The sequence below is a fragment of the Mustela nigripes genome, chromosome 2 (genome assembly GCF_022355385.1).
Source record: "Mustela nigripes isolate SB6536 chromosome 2, MUSNIG.SB6536, whole genome shotgun sequence".
Lineage (NCBI taxonomy): Eukaryota > Metazoa > Chordata > Mammalia > Carnivora > Mustelidae > Mustela > Mustela nigripes.
Window position 1 is genome coordinate 111,351,513 of NC_081558.1, and position 19,600 is coordinate 111,371,112.

The 19,600-nt window shown below is 38.2% G+C and overlaps 1 protein-coding gene and 1 long non-coding RNA gene across 3 annotated transcripts in view; one reads left to right on the plus strand and one right to left on the minus strand.

The window, feature by feature from the left end:
* The first annotated feature begins 200 nt into the window (after nt 1-200).
* TRA2B (transformer 2 beta homolog) lies at nt 201-19,579 on the plus strand. 2 transcript variants are annotated; one of them, XM_059391337.1, is made up of 9 exons: nt 201-470; nt 12,379-12,512; nt 13,539-13,701; nt 14,967-15,155; nt 15,386-15,501; nt 16,502-16,585; nt 17,990-18,049; nt 18,603-18,676; nt 19,170-19,579. In XM_059391337.1, the coding sequence occupies exons 1-9, from the start codon at nt 435-437 to the stop codon at nt 19,178-19,180; spliced, it is 867 nt and encodes a 288-aa protein (XP_059247320.1). In that variant the 5' UTR covers nt 201-434; the 3' UTR covers nt 19,181-19,579. The 2 variants fall into 2 exon arrangements, with proteins under 2 accessions (XP_059247320.1, XP_059247321.1); XM_059391338.1 differs by lacking the exon at nt 12,379-12,512 and having other exon boundaries at nt 245-470.
* The window catches only part of LOC132011963 (uncharacterized), a 100,724-nt gene continuing 96,631 nt past the window's right edge, over nt 15,508-19,600 (minus strand). The window contains exon 4 of the long non-coding RNA XR_009402471.1: nt 15,508-16,397. This is a non-coding gene — a long non-coding RNA (uncharacterized LOC132011963). The remainder of the gene's footprint in view (nt 16,398-19,600) is intronic.

The following is a 19,600-nucleotide window of genomic DNA, read 5'->3' on the forward strand; positions in this document are numbered from 1 at the left end:
TCCAGAACTGATTCGCGTGTTGCCGGTGACATCACTACACCCCTTGGCGACCACCAACCACAAAAGAAGGCCGATCCAGCACGCTGACTTTCCCGCCTCACTGAGCTCCAGAGATGGTGGGTAGGGCCCAGCGAGTTGCGGGCCTTACGTCACGTCCGGTTCCGGAAGCGCCCCTGCTAGAAAGGGAAGGCCAAGCGCGGAGGGGCGGGGCCAAGAAAGCGCGCGTTCTGAAAGGGGGAGGGGCCAGGTTAAGGAGCGCCGCGTCACGTCCGGCCGACTTAGAGCCCGTGCGGAGGCGAAACGGAGCGCTTCGGTCCTCAGCGGCTCGGGAACGTGTGCGTTCTGAGAGGCTGCGGCGGAGCCTCCCTATAGAAGGCGCAAGAGGTTGGCAGCTTCGATTGAAGCACGTCGAGCGGCGACAGCAGCTAGGAGTCATGAGCGACAGCGGCGAGCAGAACTACGGCGAGCGGGTACGTAGAGGTGGTGCAGGGGGCGGCTGTGTGGTTCCAGCTTGCATCTCTTCCCAGGCCCGTCGGCCTCAGACCAGGAGACAGGAGCGAGTTAGGCTCCGAACTCTGAATCTGGAAAGCATGGGGGGGGTTGGCTTAAAAAGCCTTCGCGGAGAGTGATTTCGGTCGTTAAGTAGGACACCGGCGGGTTTTGTGGCCCTCCACCCGAGACGTCGGTTTTTTTCCGTTAGAAGAGGGGGAAAATTAAAAATGGCCGCTGCGTCCCCTTGGTGTTGGGGGAGGGGAGCGGTATCTCTTTTCGCCGTTGCTCTCCTGCGAAGCCTCGCTGCCGCCATCTTGGGCTGGCGGGCCGGGCGCTCTGCCAGAGGCACAAAATGGCGGAGGAGCCGCGCGTCAAGGCGGGCCCGCGCCTCACAGGGCCGCGTGGGGGTGGAGAAAGAAAGGCAGCCTTCTCTGGGGGGTTCTGTCCGGCGTTTAGTTTAAGAAAGGATCGTTTTATAAACCCCGGAAAGGCGGAATCTGAGGTGTTCTTGGGGCCTCTTTTAGGCTGGGGGAAACTAATCCGAGGTAGACAAGTTCTGGGCGGCTAGAGGGGGTTGGCGCGGGCTTTGTTGTAGGCCTAAATGGAGTGCTTTTCTTCCATACCGACAGCGCTTTCAAAATAAAAAGAGTTATCGGAGCATCCAGTGGACTAGACCCCAGGCCTCAGAGGTTTTCTTGTTTTATGGAGTGGATATTTTCCACGGGACTGTTGAAGAAACTGGCGGGCAACAATTCATGGCGCCGATATTTCCTTTGTTTTGAGGCATTCTGATTCTGTGAACCACAGCTTGTGCCACCCAGATACGGAGTTCGGTGGGGGGTAATTAAGTTGCAGAAACAAGACAGTTTCGGGCTTAAAAAGCGTAATGCAAAGCTGGTTGCAAGCCTGTGGGTATTAATGAAGATGCAAAAATACAAAGCTTGTCAGAATCTTGCACCTTTCGGAGGTTATGAAGAATTTCTTAGGAGGTTAACAAAAAGCATCATAGAACTCTATCTTTAAACTTGATAGGTATGAGTAGGGTTCTTTTACAGTTGACCTGTTAAGTTTTCCCTTTCTCCTACTGCCCATCCTAAGATTTCAGAAGCGGTCCTCAGGTAAATCTGTTAAAATGTATTAGCAAGTAGACTCATATAAAACAGATGTGGGGCCCTTAATTAGGAAGGTATTTTTAAAAAGAAATTCTTATTTTCTGGCATGTTGTTGAACTTACTGTGTAACTGGAGCCAAATCTCACTGATAATAGATTGAAATAACCCGGCTTCTTCACCTGTTCAGAGGAATATTGGCTTTTTACACTTAAAGGAAACGTGATTGATGATACTGTCACGGGTGGATGTACCTACCATTATTTTTAAGCCCTTGGCTTTCTTACGGTAAGAAAGTTTGGACTGAGCCCACAAGTTGTTAAAGATGTGATTTCTGATTCTGCCAGTAGACTATGCCGTTGAAACGAATCATTGGTGTTTGTACCAGACAGCAAAGGATAAATTAAAGTCTCCATTTTCTGAACAACTACTGAGTGCTTTTTGGACTGTTGAGAGAATGCAAAATGGCTGGTTTCTGAGTGGAAGAGCTCTGGGTTGCATATACGTGAATAAGGTACTTGTAATGGTGTGCTTGTGCAGTCAGATGCTGTACCACTGAGTATATACCCCCAGTGGTGTGCTTGTGAAGACAAAAATTGCCCAAAAATAAACTGGCATATTTTACATAAGGGAGGAAGTAATTGTTGGAAGTATTTTCCTGACTTGAGACCATTCAAGGGACATCATCCCAATTATTTGACATTCTCGTATTGTTTGTGGGTTTTGTTTTGTTTTGTTTTTCCTAGTGAACCATGCTTCCTAGTTTTTTCCACAATCTTGTTTACATAGGTATTCACTGATGTCTTACGGAAGGAAACTCAATAAAATATTTTCAGCCTGTATGTTAAAAATTAACTTTTCTTGCATACGAGTCTTGAATCCTGGAAGTGTTTCTTCTTCCTTTTTTTTTTTTTTTTTAATAAGATTTTATTTATTTTATTTGACAGAGATCGCAAGTAGGCAGAGAGAGAGGGAGGAGGAAGCAGGCTCCCCGATGAGCAGAGAGCCCGATGCGGGGCTCGATCCCAGGACCCTGGGATCATGACCTGAGCTAATGGCAGAGGCTTCAGGGCCCCCCCCCCTTTTTTTTTAAAGATTTTATTCATTTTATTTGACAGAGATCACAAGTAGGCAGAGAGAGAGGGAGGAGGCCTGGAAGTGTTTCTAAACTTCGAAGTAGAGGAATACTTAACAGGTTGTTTAGAAGTTTTGTTTTGTATGTGGATTGCTTTCCAATTGGTGTATTGAAGCCTGAAGAGGTTAGAAGAGACCTTTTAAAAAGCATGTTGAGGTTCCTGAAGAACGTCTGGCAAAACCTTAAAGCTTAATAGAGCAGTTTAGATATAAGGCGGTTAAAAAAGACTAGGTGTGGGTGACAGGCAGGTCTGATTGGCTAAATTGCTTTTGAAAATGCCTAGAAGCAGTGAAAAAGTTACATTCGGGCTAATAATCTTGGACATGTCTGTTATGAATAGCTTCTCTGGAGCCTGAAAAATTACTGTAAATCCACTCCAGGCATTCAAACACTTCAGACTATTAATGTGAATCATTAGTAAAAGCCATATCGGTACTGGTAATGTAACCACGTGTAATACAAATATCCTCATTTTGGTTGGAATCCCAACTACTTGCAAACCTACCCCATCTCCCACTTAATATAGCTGTCCAGGATCCAGATATTCCAGTATCTGCAGCCCCAGGATAGTTCTAGAGGTATTTTTTCCTTATTTGTACTTTAGAAGTTCATTTCCTAAACAGATTGGTAGTTTGTGTGCAGTAAATTGTTCTCAGTTTGATCATCCTGATAGAGTGAATTATTGACTCTTAGAACTGTGGTTAAGTGTGTCCTGTTATCTCCTTTTGAATGCACACTTGGGGTATATTATAGAATTTTTGTCGTTCACGTAATTGAGTTACGGTAGAGTAGCTTTTACCTTTGTGGGTTTTTTCCTGTGAAAGTTGATAGATTTAAATTAAAATTTGTCTTTAGAGTCGACTTTCTTGATGTAGCCAAACCGGTGCTGCAAAGATACTTTTGATCTCCAAATTCACTTAATCTTCCAGTATTGTCCAAAAATTGTTGACAGTTTTTGGGAAAAGGTTGACCAGCGCTTTTGCAAAAAGTAGTATTTGCAGCTATGTCACAATTTGAACGGAGTAAGAATATGATAAAAGTAGCAAGTTTGGAGATCCATAGTACTGTTGAGGGGTAATAAATCTTTAAGGCCCAGTAGCAGTCATAATATTTAGAGTATGCGGTGTTTGTGTGAGTTTGGTCTCGGCACCTGTTTAATGTTCTACTTTCCTAATTGATTGTAATTTCTTTAAGATTGTGCAAATGCATCTATATTTAGAGAATCCAGAAACTAAGGAAACATTACTGTGTGAACCAGATGGTTTTAATTTCTGTCCTGTAGTTAGGATTATAATAGCAAGCAGTTAAAGAAAATTTTCTGGTAGAATATGGGCTATAGTTTTTGTAGAAATATTTGCAATATAGATATATTATCTTTAGTCTTATTCTTTATGGAGATGAATAGCATCCAGATACCATCCCATCAAACTGCTTTTCAGATTTCTGCAGTTTTTCTCTTCTGCTTAATCTTGGGTTGTCTTTCTGTATTCATTGTTTTAGCCCTTAACTCCGGGGTCTGATTTTCAAAAACTGAAACATCTCAATCTATTTCTTTCTAAAGAATTACAGCTATTGTACCAATTCCTTTAATACAGGATTGAATTAATGTCCATTGGGAGGAAATAGTTTGCACTGTTTGACTGAGTCTGGTTAGGTACAAGTCTCTTGAAGAAACCAGGTTGAAGAATATTTTTCTTGATTTTAACTAAGAATGTTTTAATGTTGATGTTGTCTGGAACTAGAAGGTGGCATTTTCAAACTGAAATTACAAGTGATAACAAGGTAAGTACTCCGGTTTTGTCAAAAGATTAAAGAGGAATTCAGGTGGTGAGAGATGTTAATGTTGATAGCATTTACCTTTTCCCCACTTTATCTCCAATAAAGCCCAAAACCTAAGTGATAAATATTAACTTTTTCATATTTCATATTTACCCAAGAGAAGGACAGAACTACAGTTCTGTATTTTGAGCCTTAGCATTCTGTCTTACGTTGATCTGTTTTCATTCGTAATTATTTTCTGAAAAGGGATGGTGATTGAAGTTTAGGAAATTATGAGTTTTTACCCAATTTAGTTTTGGGTATGGGTTACATCGAATTTTAGGTATTGTTGTCACTTCATCTTGTTTTTAAGAAAGGACCCCCCAAATGTTTCACTATAACAATTGGACTTTTCAAATTCCCCAAAATCTTTTTGAATTAGGTAGGTTGTGGAGGTTATTTTCACATTGCTACTTTAATCAATGCAGGATTGCCTGATAGTTCAGCATGTGTTAGGCCCCTTATCAGAGTCTGCAAGAGATGGTGTTACCACTGATTGAGGCAAGTCAGATGAAGGGGCACTGCCCCATCCCCAGACATTTTTCTTAAGTCTTTTGAAGATCTTTTCTCCACCCAGTCATCCAGTAGACTTTGACTACGGAAAAATAAAATAGTCCGTTGATGGTAGCATTAACCTTTATATTTCTAGCAGTATCAACAGACTTTTCTTTGCCCTGTTTCAGTTTTTAAGATACTACCTTGTCAGCAGCCGGTGGAGTTTGTACATGTTTTTAATGTTATTTGAATTCCAGCTGTAATCCCTAGAATCGGGTTTTGTTTTGTTTTGTTTTTAAACAGAAATTGTGTTGATGGTGGGAGAAGTTTTTTGCTTATTTCTAATAGGATCTCTTAACCAAATGGACAATAACATTAGCCCAATAGTTGGTCATCTGGTTTTATTAAAGTGGCCACTTGAGCTTAGTAGTTGAGTTGAAGTAAACCTTATATTTACATTATGTAGCAACAATGTTTTGATCTTCGAATATGAAAGGAGAAAGATGGTTGGGAATGGGTAATAAAAGAAAGGCAGGAAGGCATCCATATTGAAAAGTTCTGATACCTAGAGCTTTGGCCTCCTCCACTCAAGTATCTTCTGCATCTAAGCCCTGTATCTGTATGTTATCTTTAGGAGGCAGTAAAGAGGAAACCTGCTTGGGCATTCTGATTCCACGATTACATTTGTGCTGCCAGCAAACCTTCCCATTACATTTTAGTGATGGATATTAAAAGAAAATCAATTACTGTGACTCCCTTAAAAAACTATTTAAAATTTTTCCTGAATTAAATAAACAATTGACTTTCCAAAAAAAAAAACTAGACTGAAAATTGTGCTTTCTTAGGAAAGACATCATAACACTTCCACGATAGCCATGGTTGTCTTTATACCCAGTTAGAGTTACAAGGACTTATTTTTTTTCCTTTTTTTAAAAACTATTTAACCCAGTCACCCCAAAAGAAAATAAAACTAATAGGAAATTGTTGACTTGACAAAATGAAAGATCATAAGGTGAAGTACAGGATAACCAGGAGAACAAGGCTGTTTTGTGAGGACTATTATGTTCAGGGTGTTTAACAGACACTATTATACTTTATTGATCTGTTAAGTGATATGAGTTTTGGTTTTTTTGTTGTTTTTTAATAATTGCAGGAGGTGAGCTATAATTTTCTCCCAATATTGCCACCTTAAAAAGTCAGATTTCTCCTTTGGACTGAGGAAGATTTTAATACTTTGTTCATTGAGGGGGAATTTTAAAGATTCTTTGAAAATACCACTGTTGGATTCAGATTTGTTCTGCTTTCCTTCATAGCTACTTGGATATAGTAGTTGGTTGACCTGATTTTGTCTTTTTATTATGTTAGTGCTAAATTAGTAGTTGAACCATTCATAATTCTAAAATGTCACTAGAGCAGCTTTCTTAGGGGGTGGGTTTTGAGCACTTTAGCCCAAATTTTCTGATTTCCCTGACACTGTTTTCTCAGAGCTCTTTAAATATGCAGTACAAAAATGTGTGACATTAACTACATTTCTTCACTGTGACATTAAATATATTTCTTTACTTTATAATGTAGAAAAGTCACAAGTTGTAAGCCTCTCCAACCCTGAGCCTTGTCATCATTGTACAAATGAATTGTCCGTGCTTTCCTTTCTTGCACTTTTGTATTAATGTGTCACTTTTTGACTAGAGATGTGCTTTTGACACTTAACATTTTCTCTTGATGAATACAATAAGTAAGAAGTGTGAAATGTAATTAAAGTTTTTTAATGTTAGATGAACAGCAAATGTTCAGTTGCGCACTTCGCATTTAACTTAAGCATGATAAATCTATTTGAAGTAGACAGTTGAGGTTGATTACCTTATGTATTTTAAAACCAACAGGAAGCTAGTTTCAGTTTTTTGAGCTGCATATTGTAGGTTTTTTGTTTTTTTGTGTTTTTTTTTTTTTTAAGTCCAAAAAAAGGGATTTTTTTTTTTCTAGTTTCAGTTTTGGCACTGGATATTATCCTGGAGTTTTAAAATATCTTCATCCTGTTCTTTTTCTATTAAGGTTAATGTTGAAGAAGGAAAATGCGGAAGTCGTCATTTGACAAGTTTTATAAATGAGTATTTGAAGCTCAGGAATAAGTGAAGCTGAAATTTGAAAAAATAAAAGAAAGAATGCATGCTAATTATCAGACCAGAAGTCCCACTTGTAGAATATTGAGCAATTTGTGTGAAGTGGGGAAGATGAAAGAAGTCAGAATTTGAAACGGAAGAATGAAGAAAAGAAATAAAAATGAAGTTAAGATAAGAAGTAATCTGGAATCAGAAAGCACTACGCTAAGTAATTACTAGTCTGTTTATGTGTCCCTGTATATTTTGCTAAACATGCATGCATTATTTGTTTAATAGAAGAAAATATATACAGGGCAAAGAAGTGCCTTCCAGGGGAAACGTTTAAATTAGGTAATTCTAATTTTAACTTCTTAGTCAAATGATTGAAATGCAATTAAAAAAAATAATAACCCTTTGTAGTCAAATATGAGGCAGGAATGAGCTCTCCAGCATGGGTAACAGTTGGCTTAATGTTGTCCCTCTAGATTTTTTTCATCTAACTCTGCTGGTCCTGGGGTATGAGGGAGTCCTCCAGAGTTGGAATTGGTGGTTTGTGCCACCTCCGTGGACTCTTAAAATGCACTGACCCCTGTTCTTCAATACTGAAAAATGTATAATACAATGTTTTCTGTGTTTGTCATAGTTTTCCTAAAGAATGTCTTCGGGATAGTTATAGAACCGAACCCTCAAAATTGAAGCAAACCAGTGAGCCGGATAGTTAGCTCCTTTTGGCCTTTATGAAAACACTCTTTTTTTCCAGATGGCATAGTGGAAAGCTATGACCAATTAGGCCCTACCTTTTAGGATGCAGGTTCTAAATTCACAAGTGGTACTTAATTCATTTCTGTTCAATGCCTTTTCCAGCTGAATGACTAGTATCATTGTTTTTTGTTTTTTGTTTTAAATAGCAGCTTGCCTTAGAACGAGGTGGGTCATATAAGTGAACAGGATCTCTGACTCAAAGTGGCAGTAGTGGTAGATGCTTTATTCAGAAAACAGCTTTATTCCCTTTTCTCATTTTCTGCTATTAACACTTAACTGTTAGAGTGATGTGAGAGGTATAGATTATAAAGAGGCTTTATTCTGGTTCCCCACTCCCAGTACTTACTGGGGGTAAAAAAAAAAACCCTGAAAATTGTTCTTTCCCCATCTGTGTGTTTTGTTTTAGTCGAATAAAAGAATCAGATGATCGATGTAATGTTGCTTTCAGTTGGATGGGACAAGGACACGGGTCAGAATAATATCCAGTGGTAGCTAACCAACAGTTGTCCTCTGGCAGGAAAGCCAAAGGTACCACTTCTTCCTGAAATGAAGACAACCTAAAAAAAACTTTTCTCTGAGAGTTGTTAGATTGTCTAGCTCTTGGAAAAAGTGGCTTAAATGACATTTCTAGAAGGATCTGTTCTCTGGGGTTTTAGGGCCAACTGTCAATGTGAGATTTGTGCTTTTTATAATTATTTCTGTGTTTCGCAAGGAGAAGAAAATTACTGCCGTTTATAGTGGTTTCCAGCTTTTGCTTTGTCCCAGTTACTGGTTTGTAAATTTTTTTGCCGTGTATAAACTAATAACATCAAGTTTATGTTAATTTTGCATTCTGAATTACTTACAGATTAGGCAGAGAGCTGAGGTAAGAGAGATGTGAATGGATATTCTATTTCTCATCAAGTCCGTGGATTCTTCTATCAGGAGACCTGAAAGGTCCTTGGGGTCCAAAAGCGGAAAGACCTGTTAAGCCTCTTAAGTGGAAGTAAAGCATTATGGAATATGATTATATGGTCTAACTGGATAGATGTGTGGTGAAACTAAACACTGATTCTGGTGGACCATCCCATCCTTCAGGGTCCGTGTCCCCCCACCCCCCCCATCACCTGTTGGCCACAGTATCTTTGAGTCTGACAGTGCCTCCTCTCTCACCCCTACCCTGGCTGTTGGGGAGGTAAGAGGGAGATAGTCCTCTTGTCCTGGGGCAGGTGGAAATGAAAATGAGAGAAACAAGGTTCCAAGGAGATGCTTTTGCCAAAAAAAAAAAAAAGGCAGGTAGCATAAAACTCTAAAATCGAGTAAATCAGTGAGACTTAATTGGCATCATAAATATGTATGGTGCTTCTAAGAAATGTAGAAGACCAACACCAGAATTACTAATAGTAATAAGCTCTAGTTTGGGGACTTGTATTATGTAGGTTACTGCATACCTGTGGTTAAGAGCCACTGTTCAAAATCTAGTTGCTAAAAATAATACAGGAGAAACCTAGCAATTTAATGGTTCCAGATGATTTCCATTTCCTTTATCTGTTTCAGAAAGCTATTTTTTAAGATAGTGCCGTTCTCGGAATAGGGGGAGATGAAGGTTATTTTGTTGAAAGTCTTGAGTGTTTTTTTTTCTGACCTCCTTTTAAGATGTATATTGTTAATATTATAACTAAGTTCAATCTACAAAAACTTGATACTTTGAGCAAAAACTCAGGGAATTTCTTGGCTTTGATACTTATATTAACTTTAAGTTCATGGTTCTTTGAGGTATTGTAGGTCCAGAATAGTGTTTCTGGTAGGGTTTTAAGACATTGACACAAAATTTTTTAGTCCTGAGAGTGGACTTTGAGTTTTCTTTGTGTTGTGGAGGCTTTCCCAGCTCGTTTTATAGATTTGCTGGTAGATTAATGTTTAAAGTTAACTTTGTATTTAGATTTGGCTAATAATTTTAGGTCTCATTTCTTCTGGACAGGCTAAATTTCCTTGAATATGTATTTGCCAAAATACCTGCAAAAATTTTAACTTCTTTAGAGGAAACATCCTTGACGAGTAGTGGAGACATTGTTTAGGTATTAGCCCAAGCCTGACCGAACAACCGTGTAAAAGGGAAAGTCTTTGCATTCTGGCTGGTGTTTTCCTCTATTCTTGGCCTAAGAAGTGATTACTCACAAAATGTATATGCATACAGCCAGTTAGTTTTAGAGGCTGAAAGGAAAGTCACAGATAAATTTCACAGATACTATATCTTTTACCCTTAATCTGCTAGGCTAAAAAGCAGTCTCTTACCAGTGGGGAGACTGGTGAAGCAGCTTAGAAAAAGGTTTTTCTGTTCTATGAAGCAAGAGACACGTTGACTTTCTACACTTTGTTCCTTTATATTCCGATCCCTAGACTGACTGATTTGTTAACTATAATACTTTATTGCTAATCTTTTAACTCTGTTGTGAGTTGTTATTGTGAGAGTATTTAGCTCTCCTTTTCAGAGTAAATTGTTTTCTTTGGTTTTCATTAAAAGCTGTAATCATTCCATGAAGTAATCTTTTCTAGCATTGGAATAAATGAAGGCAGTTAACTTTTGGGGTCGCTTTTTCTGTTGTCTCCTTCTAGGTTAGCTTTTGCCTGTGGTAAAAAGGAAACCGTGCCCCTGTTTTTTGAGAACTTCTTTGTCCAAGGAGAGGGAGGTGGATTGTGTTTTTAAATGTCAATGTGCAGAATATTTGCCAGAGGATGCCAGGAGATTAATTGGGGTCCCCAAAACTGAAGTACATCCTTTAACCCTTCTTTGTTAAAGGTAGCTGTTCTCACTAATAAGGATGTTATCTTTTTCTTTGAACCTTTTTACAGTCAGCCCATGGGATGGAGAGGAGGCTATCATATCTCATGTCCCTTTACACCATGTTTTATAACAACTGAAATCTTAATTGGAAGTTTCTAGAGTTCTTTCAGGCTTAGAGACCAGAACTCATTTTACTGGCTGAGTAACTCTCCTTTCCTAAACTTAAAACTTGAGTTTCTTCTGTATTGCATATACATTTTTTTCCTGAGCATCATAGAAATGATCTTCCAGATTATCTCCCATTATGCTGTAGATTACAGAACATAATCTAAAAAGGCTTCCACTATAATTTAAAATCCTATTCTACCAAGAATGGCCAGAATATTCTGAAAGTGTATCACACAGGGAGGTCTCCAGTGGCAATTTTATCCAGTAGCTTTTAACTTTAGGTCTTTAGGGTAATATGTTGCTTCCTTTTGGGTCTGGCTGGTTCTCCTCTACCTTGGGTGGAAAGACTCACTAGACTTGATGCCTTTTAATTTGCCTTAAGTTGGAACCTAAAATAAGGTGGTCTTGCTTGATGATACACATTTGCTGTGGGACTGAGTGGGTTTGTTCTCTTAATCCACTGTTTCTGTTTTTGGTGTCTTGGCAGAACATTTCTTTGTTCCATTACTTTATATGTATGTCTTTTTTGCTGATGAGCTGACTGGAAGTTTTGACTCCCTGATGAGCCAGTTACCATTTCCCCATTCTTTTGCTGGTTTCTTCATAGATTTTCCTTTCTGTGTCACTTAATCAGGTAGTCTAGTTTTGATTGGGAAAGCCATGGCTATATAGTGTGTACCAAGACTTTGGCTTTTCATACAATTCTGCGTTCCCTCCTTTCACGGACCTTGGTAGGAGCGCTTGATTTAATCTCTTCTGGTTTTAATAGGTCCTTTATGTAACTTACCTGGCTTCTTATTCCTAGATCCCCATCAGTTTGCCTTGGTTCATCTCCATTTAGCCCAGGAAGCTGTAGATCTCTGGCACTCTCTCAGCTCCTCCTTCTGCATAGTTCACTGCCTTTCTGCTGTGGTTCCATCTGGTTGCTTTGAGATTCTTAGGGCCTCCCACCATGGTTAGATGGAATAGGGTTTTGTGTCCTTCAGACTGGTCCTTGCTTTCCACTAGGTTTCTGTCTTTTTCTAAGACTTGAAACAGATTGTCCTTGCCTCTTTTCCCACTCAAAAATAAATAAAACTTGAGAAGTTGAGGTCTTATGGGGGGAAAAGCATTTTAAAAGTTTTATGACTTTGATAGGGTTTTATTTTGTTGATGCAGCTTGATTGATACATAGGTATAAGATATAGGTGTCATAGTTAATAAGATTCTTTCTCACCCTAGTCTTTATGGAGTAACAGTTCCAAAACACAATCCTCGGACAGTTCCCTTAACTGCTTGGCTTTGGCACCCCTTTCTGAAGAGTGTGGGATCAGTTAACTCTTATCCCAGCTCCAGAAAAGGTGGAAGTTCAAGTTAATTGGCTTATGTCAGTTGGAGCAATGTAAATATACCAGGTATATTCAGTTCCTGCCCTTACCTATGTTTTCTTATCTTGGAAGGGGATTGCTTTCCCTCACCATTTACCTCACAGCAGCTTATTTGTTTTTAAAGTTGCCCAGAAAGTATACAAATTAAACTTTTGACATCTACGTGTAGGAATCCCGTTCTGCTTCCAGAAGTGGAAGTGCTCATGGATCTGGGAAATCTGCAAGGCATACCCCAGCAAGGTCTCGCTCCAAGGAAGATTCCAGGCGTTCCAGATCAAAGTCCAGGTCCAGATCTGAATCTAGGTAAGAAAGACTGTCTTGGGATTTTCTTCTGTACTCTTAGCTTTGAAATTGGTGTGTGCTTTGTAAATTAGGTAGATAGAGAGGGTTAGATCATTAGTTGGCTTATTTAAAATTGGTACTAGTAATGTACTTACATAAGTTCTGGGACGGAAGACTAAGTGATTAAGAGCCTGGGCTTTTGGCATTAGGGTTCAAATCTTACCTCTGTTTTTTCTGGCTTGGGCAGATTACTTAACCTTTTTCTACCTTAGCTTCCTTATCTTTAAAAGGCGGTTTAGTAATAGTACTAGTTCTTCAGAATTGTGAGGATTCGCTATGAGTTTAAGTATGACAGATAGACTGCAGAACATTGGCTTTCATAACTGCAATTCTTGATAAGTAGGTGTAGCCTAATATATACATGTGTGTATAAATCATATAATACCTTAACGCAGTGCTTTTTTTTTTTTTTTTTTTTTTAAATGTTGGTCAGAAGTAGGGTATATGTCCTTGTATGCCCAGGACAGCCCCAGTTTATGCCTATTGTCAGGCATAATTAACTGCACCTCTTTTCTCTCTTCCAACGTGTCCTGTCTGGTTTAGATGACAACTCCTGTCACTCTAGTTAAGAGCGATTGATTGGTTTTAAAACACTGTTGGAGAAAATTATGATGATGGTGATTTTATCTTAAGTGAATGGTGGGCATAATGGGAGAGACCGAAAAATTAGAGGGTGGTACACTGGTGGGCACAAATCCAGCTAGTATGAAGTACTGCATGTTTTATATTTACCAGATTTTTGAGTGTGTTACCGATCTTGAGTACATTAATTTTGATCTTTATTTAAAGAAATGGAAGAGAGCTGATAGTCGTTTGGAGCTCTTCTAGCAGGGTTCAGATGACTGTAGATACAGAAGAAAAATCTCAATCTCATGTTAATATATGTCTGAATTGTGTTCTGTCTTTTGGAGTTTAACTCCAGATGATTAAAAGAATTGAAAGCTGTATTCATCAGTTAGTTATAACCCCAAACCCTTTGTCTTACAGGTCTAGATCCAGAAGAAGTTCTCGAAGGCATTACACAAGATCAAGATCTCGGTCTCGCTCCCATAGACGATCCCGTAGCAGGTCTTACAGTCGAGATTATCGAAGACGGCATAGCCACAGTCATTCTCCCATGTCCACTCGCAGGCGTCATGTTGGGAATCGGGTAAGAAAAAAAAATTGTTTTAAGAATTATGTTTCTCTCTTGTTTTGAAATTAGAACTGATACATTTGACAGTAGACTTTAGCAGTATGCACATGAGTTCTTTAGAGACATTTTAGTGTTTTGAGGTAAGTCTCTTTAAGAGGTATTAATGTAATGGTCTACATTTGGGCTATCAATCACATGTAAGCAAAATACTGTGACAGTGGTGTATCAGCTCATCCAAAAAAAAAATCCCCATTGTACATTACCATTTATTACCATATTATTACTGAAGTTTTCTGGATTAGCTTTAATACTCTTTAGAATGCTTCTTGGTTTTTCCATTTAATTTTAAGTGAGTTTATTTTGGGTATTAAGGCTTATCTTCCCTGAGACAGTTTTTCCCTCTGGCTTACAGAGGTAATGCTACTCTCATTATTCTTATGTATAGAATAAATTCCTAAGAGGTGAATACCTTGGGCAAACTGCTCTTCAGTATCTTCCCACCAAAATACCAGTTTTGATATTCACTAGCATGAGTCCTTATTTCCCCCCTACATACACACACAATTCTGAGGTTGAAATCCTCTTTCCAGTATTTTCTTTGGTGGGGGGTGGAGGCTGTTACAGCGGGAGAAAATTTTGGGCAGGCTGCATGGTCAGTGTGGAGCTGGATGTTGGGCTTGATCTCAACCCTGACATCATGACCTGAGTCAAAATCAAGTCTGATGTTTAACTGAGTCATCTAGGTGCCCCTTTTCTGCCCATTTTTAATGCTTGCAGCTATTGCCATAACATAACGGATTTTAGGGCACCTGGGTGGCTCAGTCGTTAAGCGGCTGCCTTCAACTCAGGTCATGATCCCAGCGTCCTGGGATCAAGGCCCACATTGAGCTGTCTGCTTCTCCCTCTCCTGCTCCCCCCGCTTGTGTTCCCTCTCTCTGTCTCTATCAAATAAATAAAATCTTTTTTTTTTTTTTTTTTTTAAGATTTTTTATTTGTTTATTTGACAGAGATCACAAGTAGGCAGAGAGGAAGGGAAGCGGGCTCTCCGCTGAGCAGAGAGCCCCATGTGAGGTTCGATAGCAGGATCCTGGGATCATGACCCGAGCCGAAGGCAGAGGCTTTAACCCACTGAGCCACCCAGGCGCCCCAGTAAAATCTTTTTTATAAATTAGTGACATTTTGGGTGATACAAGTTTTTTGGGGTTTTTTGTTGTTGTTGTTGTTGTTTTTAAACTGATTTATGATGTTTTAAGGTTTAAAATTTATTTTTCCATTTCTAGGCAAATCCTGATCCCAACTGCTGTCTTGGAGTATTTGGATTGAGCTTGTACACTACAGAAAGAGATCTAAGAGAAGTATTCTCTAAATATGGCCCCATTGCTGATGTGTCCATTGTATATGACCAGCAGTCTAGACGTTCAAGAGGATTTGCCTTTGTATATTTTGAAAATGTAGATGATGCCAAGGAAGTAAGTAAAAGTGTACCTGTATTTTTTTTGTAATAGTCCTATTGTTGGCTCCCGAGTACTAATGAACTTGGATAAGGAGTTTTTGTTTTATTGTACTGTAAATAGGATATATTTATAGTTAAAACTATCTTATTTGTAAATATTTATAAAAATATTTATACCTTATTTATATTGGATAGTTTGTGGCTTTGTCACAAGTGTATATAATAACACCATATTATCTTTCAAAGGCAAAAGAGCGTGCCAATGGAATGGAACTTGATGGACGTAGGATTAGAGTTGATTTCTCTATAACAAAAAGACCACATACCCCGACACCAGGGATTTACATGGGGAGACCCACCTAGTAAGTTTATCTTTTTAAAGATTGGTGGCTGAATGCTTTTTCTCTAAGAACTACCATGTACAAGGGGAGAATCTTTGATATTTCACCCAGTCTTGCCACAGTGCAAATCATTCTTCTCTTGTGGGTTTTTTTTTAAACTGGGTAAGGCTAGTCAAAAGAATATATTCAATGAAAACCATTTATTATGTGCTGCACACTGATGAAATCCCAGCATATCCTATAGAACATCTATCTGGCTTTGCTTGGTAATTAATGTTCTTAATTAGACCATTTTTATCATAATGGAATTTTAACCATTATAGGTTTAAAGGTTTAATACAAACTCTGCATTTTTTTTTAAATTTTTTTTTCATTAAGCAGAGTGGAAAACAGTTTTTGCATTGAACTATGATAACATGGGTACCTCTCTCCTTTGTTGTCATTCGTCATTCTCATCACTGTTTGTATGGATCAAAAGCTCTGCGTTCATGTCTTTTAAATTTTCCCACTCCTGAAACCACCTTCTTGCAAATATTTAATTTTCCCTTCTTCTAGGAAAATATGTGGGTTTAACAATTGACTTTTGAAAGCAAGTTAGCAGAATGTGTGTCCCTTAACCAAAAGATTTTTTTTTTACTGTATTTATGTACATTGTTTCAGGGAGCAGAAAAAGGGCGTTTATCCCAAATTAGTGAAATCTTAAATAATAATCCTTTTCTGGTTAACTTTTCTGTTGGAAAATAATATGGAGTTAATAATTACGGAGTTATTAGTAGATATTATTTTTGCCCAACAGAAGAGGGTAAAGAGATGCTTGAGGCAGTTGCCTAGTCATGTTCTTAGAATTCCGTTCCCAGGATCCAAATGAGCCATGCTTCTGCTGTTGTCTGAACAGCTTTAAACAGTAACAGTTGTACCTAGGAAGATAGGAGAGGAAGGCCATGTGGTAATTAATGAAGAAACTCTGAATATATATTTCACTGGATGAAATATATTTATGAAGATGTAATACTGTTCATAGTGGCAGCTCACGCCGTCGGGATTACTATGACAGAGGATATGATCGAGGCTATGATGATCGAGACTACTACAGCAGATCGTACAGGTAAGTTAACCATTGTATGAGATAATAAGTAGCCAAAAAATGGAAGGCAGGGTATCCCCTCTTCTGAATCACTTGCAACATAATTTAAGGCAGGTGCCTTAAAAACACTAAGTTTTAGTGCTTAATAAAGTCTTTCATACTAAGAAATAAATGTAGGGCTAGAGTTTAGATTTTAAGGTTCAGTGTCTGTTTAATATGAATCTTTTTTTTTTTTTTTTTTTTTTTAAACATCAAGCTGTAAACCAACTGGAATCCCTGGATTTGAGCATGGCAGTGGAACCAAAATTACATAGACCATACTTAAGTTTTTTCACTTCTTTGTTGCTTGGTTTTTTTGTTTTTTTGGTTTTTGGTTTTTTTGTTTTTTGGTTTTTGGTTTTTTTTTTTTTTTTTTTTTTAAGATTTTTTTTATTTATTTATTTGACAGATCACAAGTAGGCAGAGAAGCAGGAAGAGAGAGAGAGAGAGAGGAGGAAGCCGACTCCCTGCAGAGCAGAGAGCCCGATGCGGGACTCGATCCCAGAACCCTGAGATCATGACCTGAGCCGAAGGCAGCGGCTTAACCCACTGAGCCACCCAGGCGCCCTGTTGCTTGTTTTAAGAAAAGTTCCATGAGCTGTATTTTTAAAGTAATTGCTTTATAAAGCATTTTTGGTGTCTCAAATGCATAGTGCACTGGATATATAGGGAAGAGTCCAACGAAATAATTGCTGAAGGGTAGTAATTTGGTATCAGGATGGCTAGAGGTTTTTTTTAATACAGAAAAATCCCTTTTTTCCTTAGAGATTAGTAGTAGGGAAATAACTATCATACCGAGAAATCCTGTGAAGATAAAATGAAAATTCTTTATTTTAGCTGCAGCAGGTAATTTAGACCCTGTCTTATGAAAATGTAAATCATGTGATAATAAATATTGGCCACACAGTTATCTTTGGTGCCTTATTGAGATGTGAGTATCTATTTTTGTGTACACTGTTTGAATGTTTAAAGAAGTTTATGATTGTCAGCTATTACCTGTGGAAGTGAGTCCTTAAAGCTTGCTTCTGACACTGTGGTCCAGGATTTTATCCCCAACAAAAACCTTGTTTGAAAGAACATTTGTGTGTTAATTGCCACTTTAAAGGGATTAATCTGTGGAGGCTGGGAAGATTAAACTTACAGGTTTTATTTTAATTCAGTTGAGCATTTACTTTAGAAGTATGATTTGTTCTGTTACTCATTTTAGCCACCAGAGAGAGCTCTATGCCAGTGTGTAAAAAAAAGGGTGACAAAAGTTAGCACTTCAATTACTTTACTTTAAAAAATGACCTTAAATTTCTCTGTGGGAGTTCTGATTTTAATTAATAAATAATACGTTGTTTTTAAAACTTAAAAAATACATGTGTTGCTTTTCTGCCTTCACAGAGGAGGAGGTGGAGGAGGAGGAGGATGGAGAGCTGCTCAAGACAGGGATCAGATTTACAGGTATGGCAGGAGAGGATTTTAAAATCTGCACAGTACACAGTAGAATGACTCACCTAAAGACACTTGGTTACTAGTATTTTGTTAAGTTGCATCACACAATTGGATTGCACGAAATCCATCAAATAACAAACCAATGATAGTGTATACATCGCTTCATTTGTGTGTTTACAGAAATAAATTGGGCTTATACTAGGTAATTACTCAGTGGCCCCCTTTGTACCTTAATACGCAACAATGGTATAAGTTAAGGTTGCTGATTAAGCGTCCATAATATTTTAGTCTTTATTCCTTACAGCTATTTTTTTGTGTTACTGCATTTTTGTTAGCTTTTAATGAGGATCTAAATAAGCAAGTGAATATTCAAGTCAGTCTTATAAAACCTCCTTGAAGTACTAGTAAAATTTGTTTTGGGTGTTAGTTTATGAAGGTGTGCTTGGGATTCGTGGTTTTGTTAATCTAAAACAGACTTGAAATACCGTGACTATTGCAGTCTTTGTATGTCAGTCTTGTTTCAATCTGTGGAGTCTTAGATGGTCTTGGCATTTGTTTACAGAAGGCGGTCACCTTCTCCTTACTATAGTCGCGGAGGATACAGATCACGTTCTAGATCTCGATCATACTCACCTCGTAAGTTTTTAACTTGACATGATTTTATATATTAGTATAGTTTGAAGTTAACAAACTACGGTAGTGGGATAATTCAGGTAGTTTTATATGTATTAAAATCCACCCACCCATCCTCAGTTTTTGTGTGTAGGGTTCAAGGTAGTATATGAAAACAATCCTTGGGATGTTATTCTTAATGCTAATTAAAATAGTAAATGTGTACTGCATTCTGGTCCCCATTTGTAGCCTTTTTTTTCAGGAGGGGTTGTAATTTTTATACAGCCTGGAAACATTTGGGTGACTTTAAAACCTTAGTTATTTGGGGGTGGAGTTATACATCCTAGCTATTTCTATTCAGTGTTGGTTCTTTGATTTCTAGTGTAGCCCTTTTCAGGAGAGAATCTGGTGCATAGAATTTTCTAATGGTGGAATAGTCTATAAAAAAATCTCAACATTAAATTGTTCTTGATAAATATGATTTAATACTGAAAGACTGATTATTATTTCTTCCTAGGTCGCTATTAAAGCATGAAGTTGAAGACTTTCTGAAGCCTACCCTAGAGTTGGGATATTGTTTGTGGACAATATTTTTTATTGTCTCCTGTTTAAAAAGTGAACAGTGCCTAGTGAAGTTAGGTGACTTTTACACCTTTTATGATGACTACTTTTGGTGGAGTTGAAATGCTGTTTTCATTCTGCATTTGTGTAGTTCGGTGCTTTGTTCAAAGTTAAGTGTTTTCAGAAAAGTATGTTTTGCATGTATTTTTTTACAGTCTAAATTTTGACTGCTGAGAAGTTTCTATTGTACAAAACTTCATTTAAAAGGTTTTTCTACTGAATCCAGGGTATTCTGAAGATCGAAGCCTGTGTGTAAAATGCTACCAAATGGTAAAAAGCAACAATAAAGTTTGGTTTTTACTTTTCTTTCTAACATCAATGCTTAGC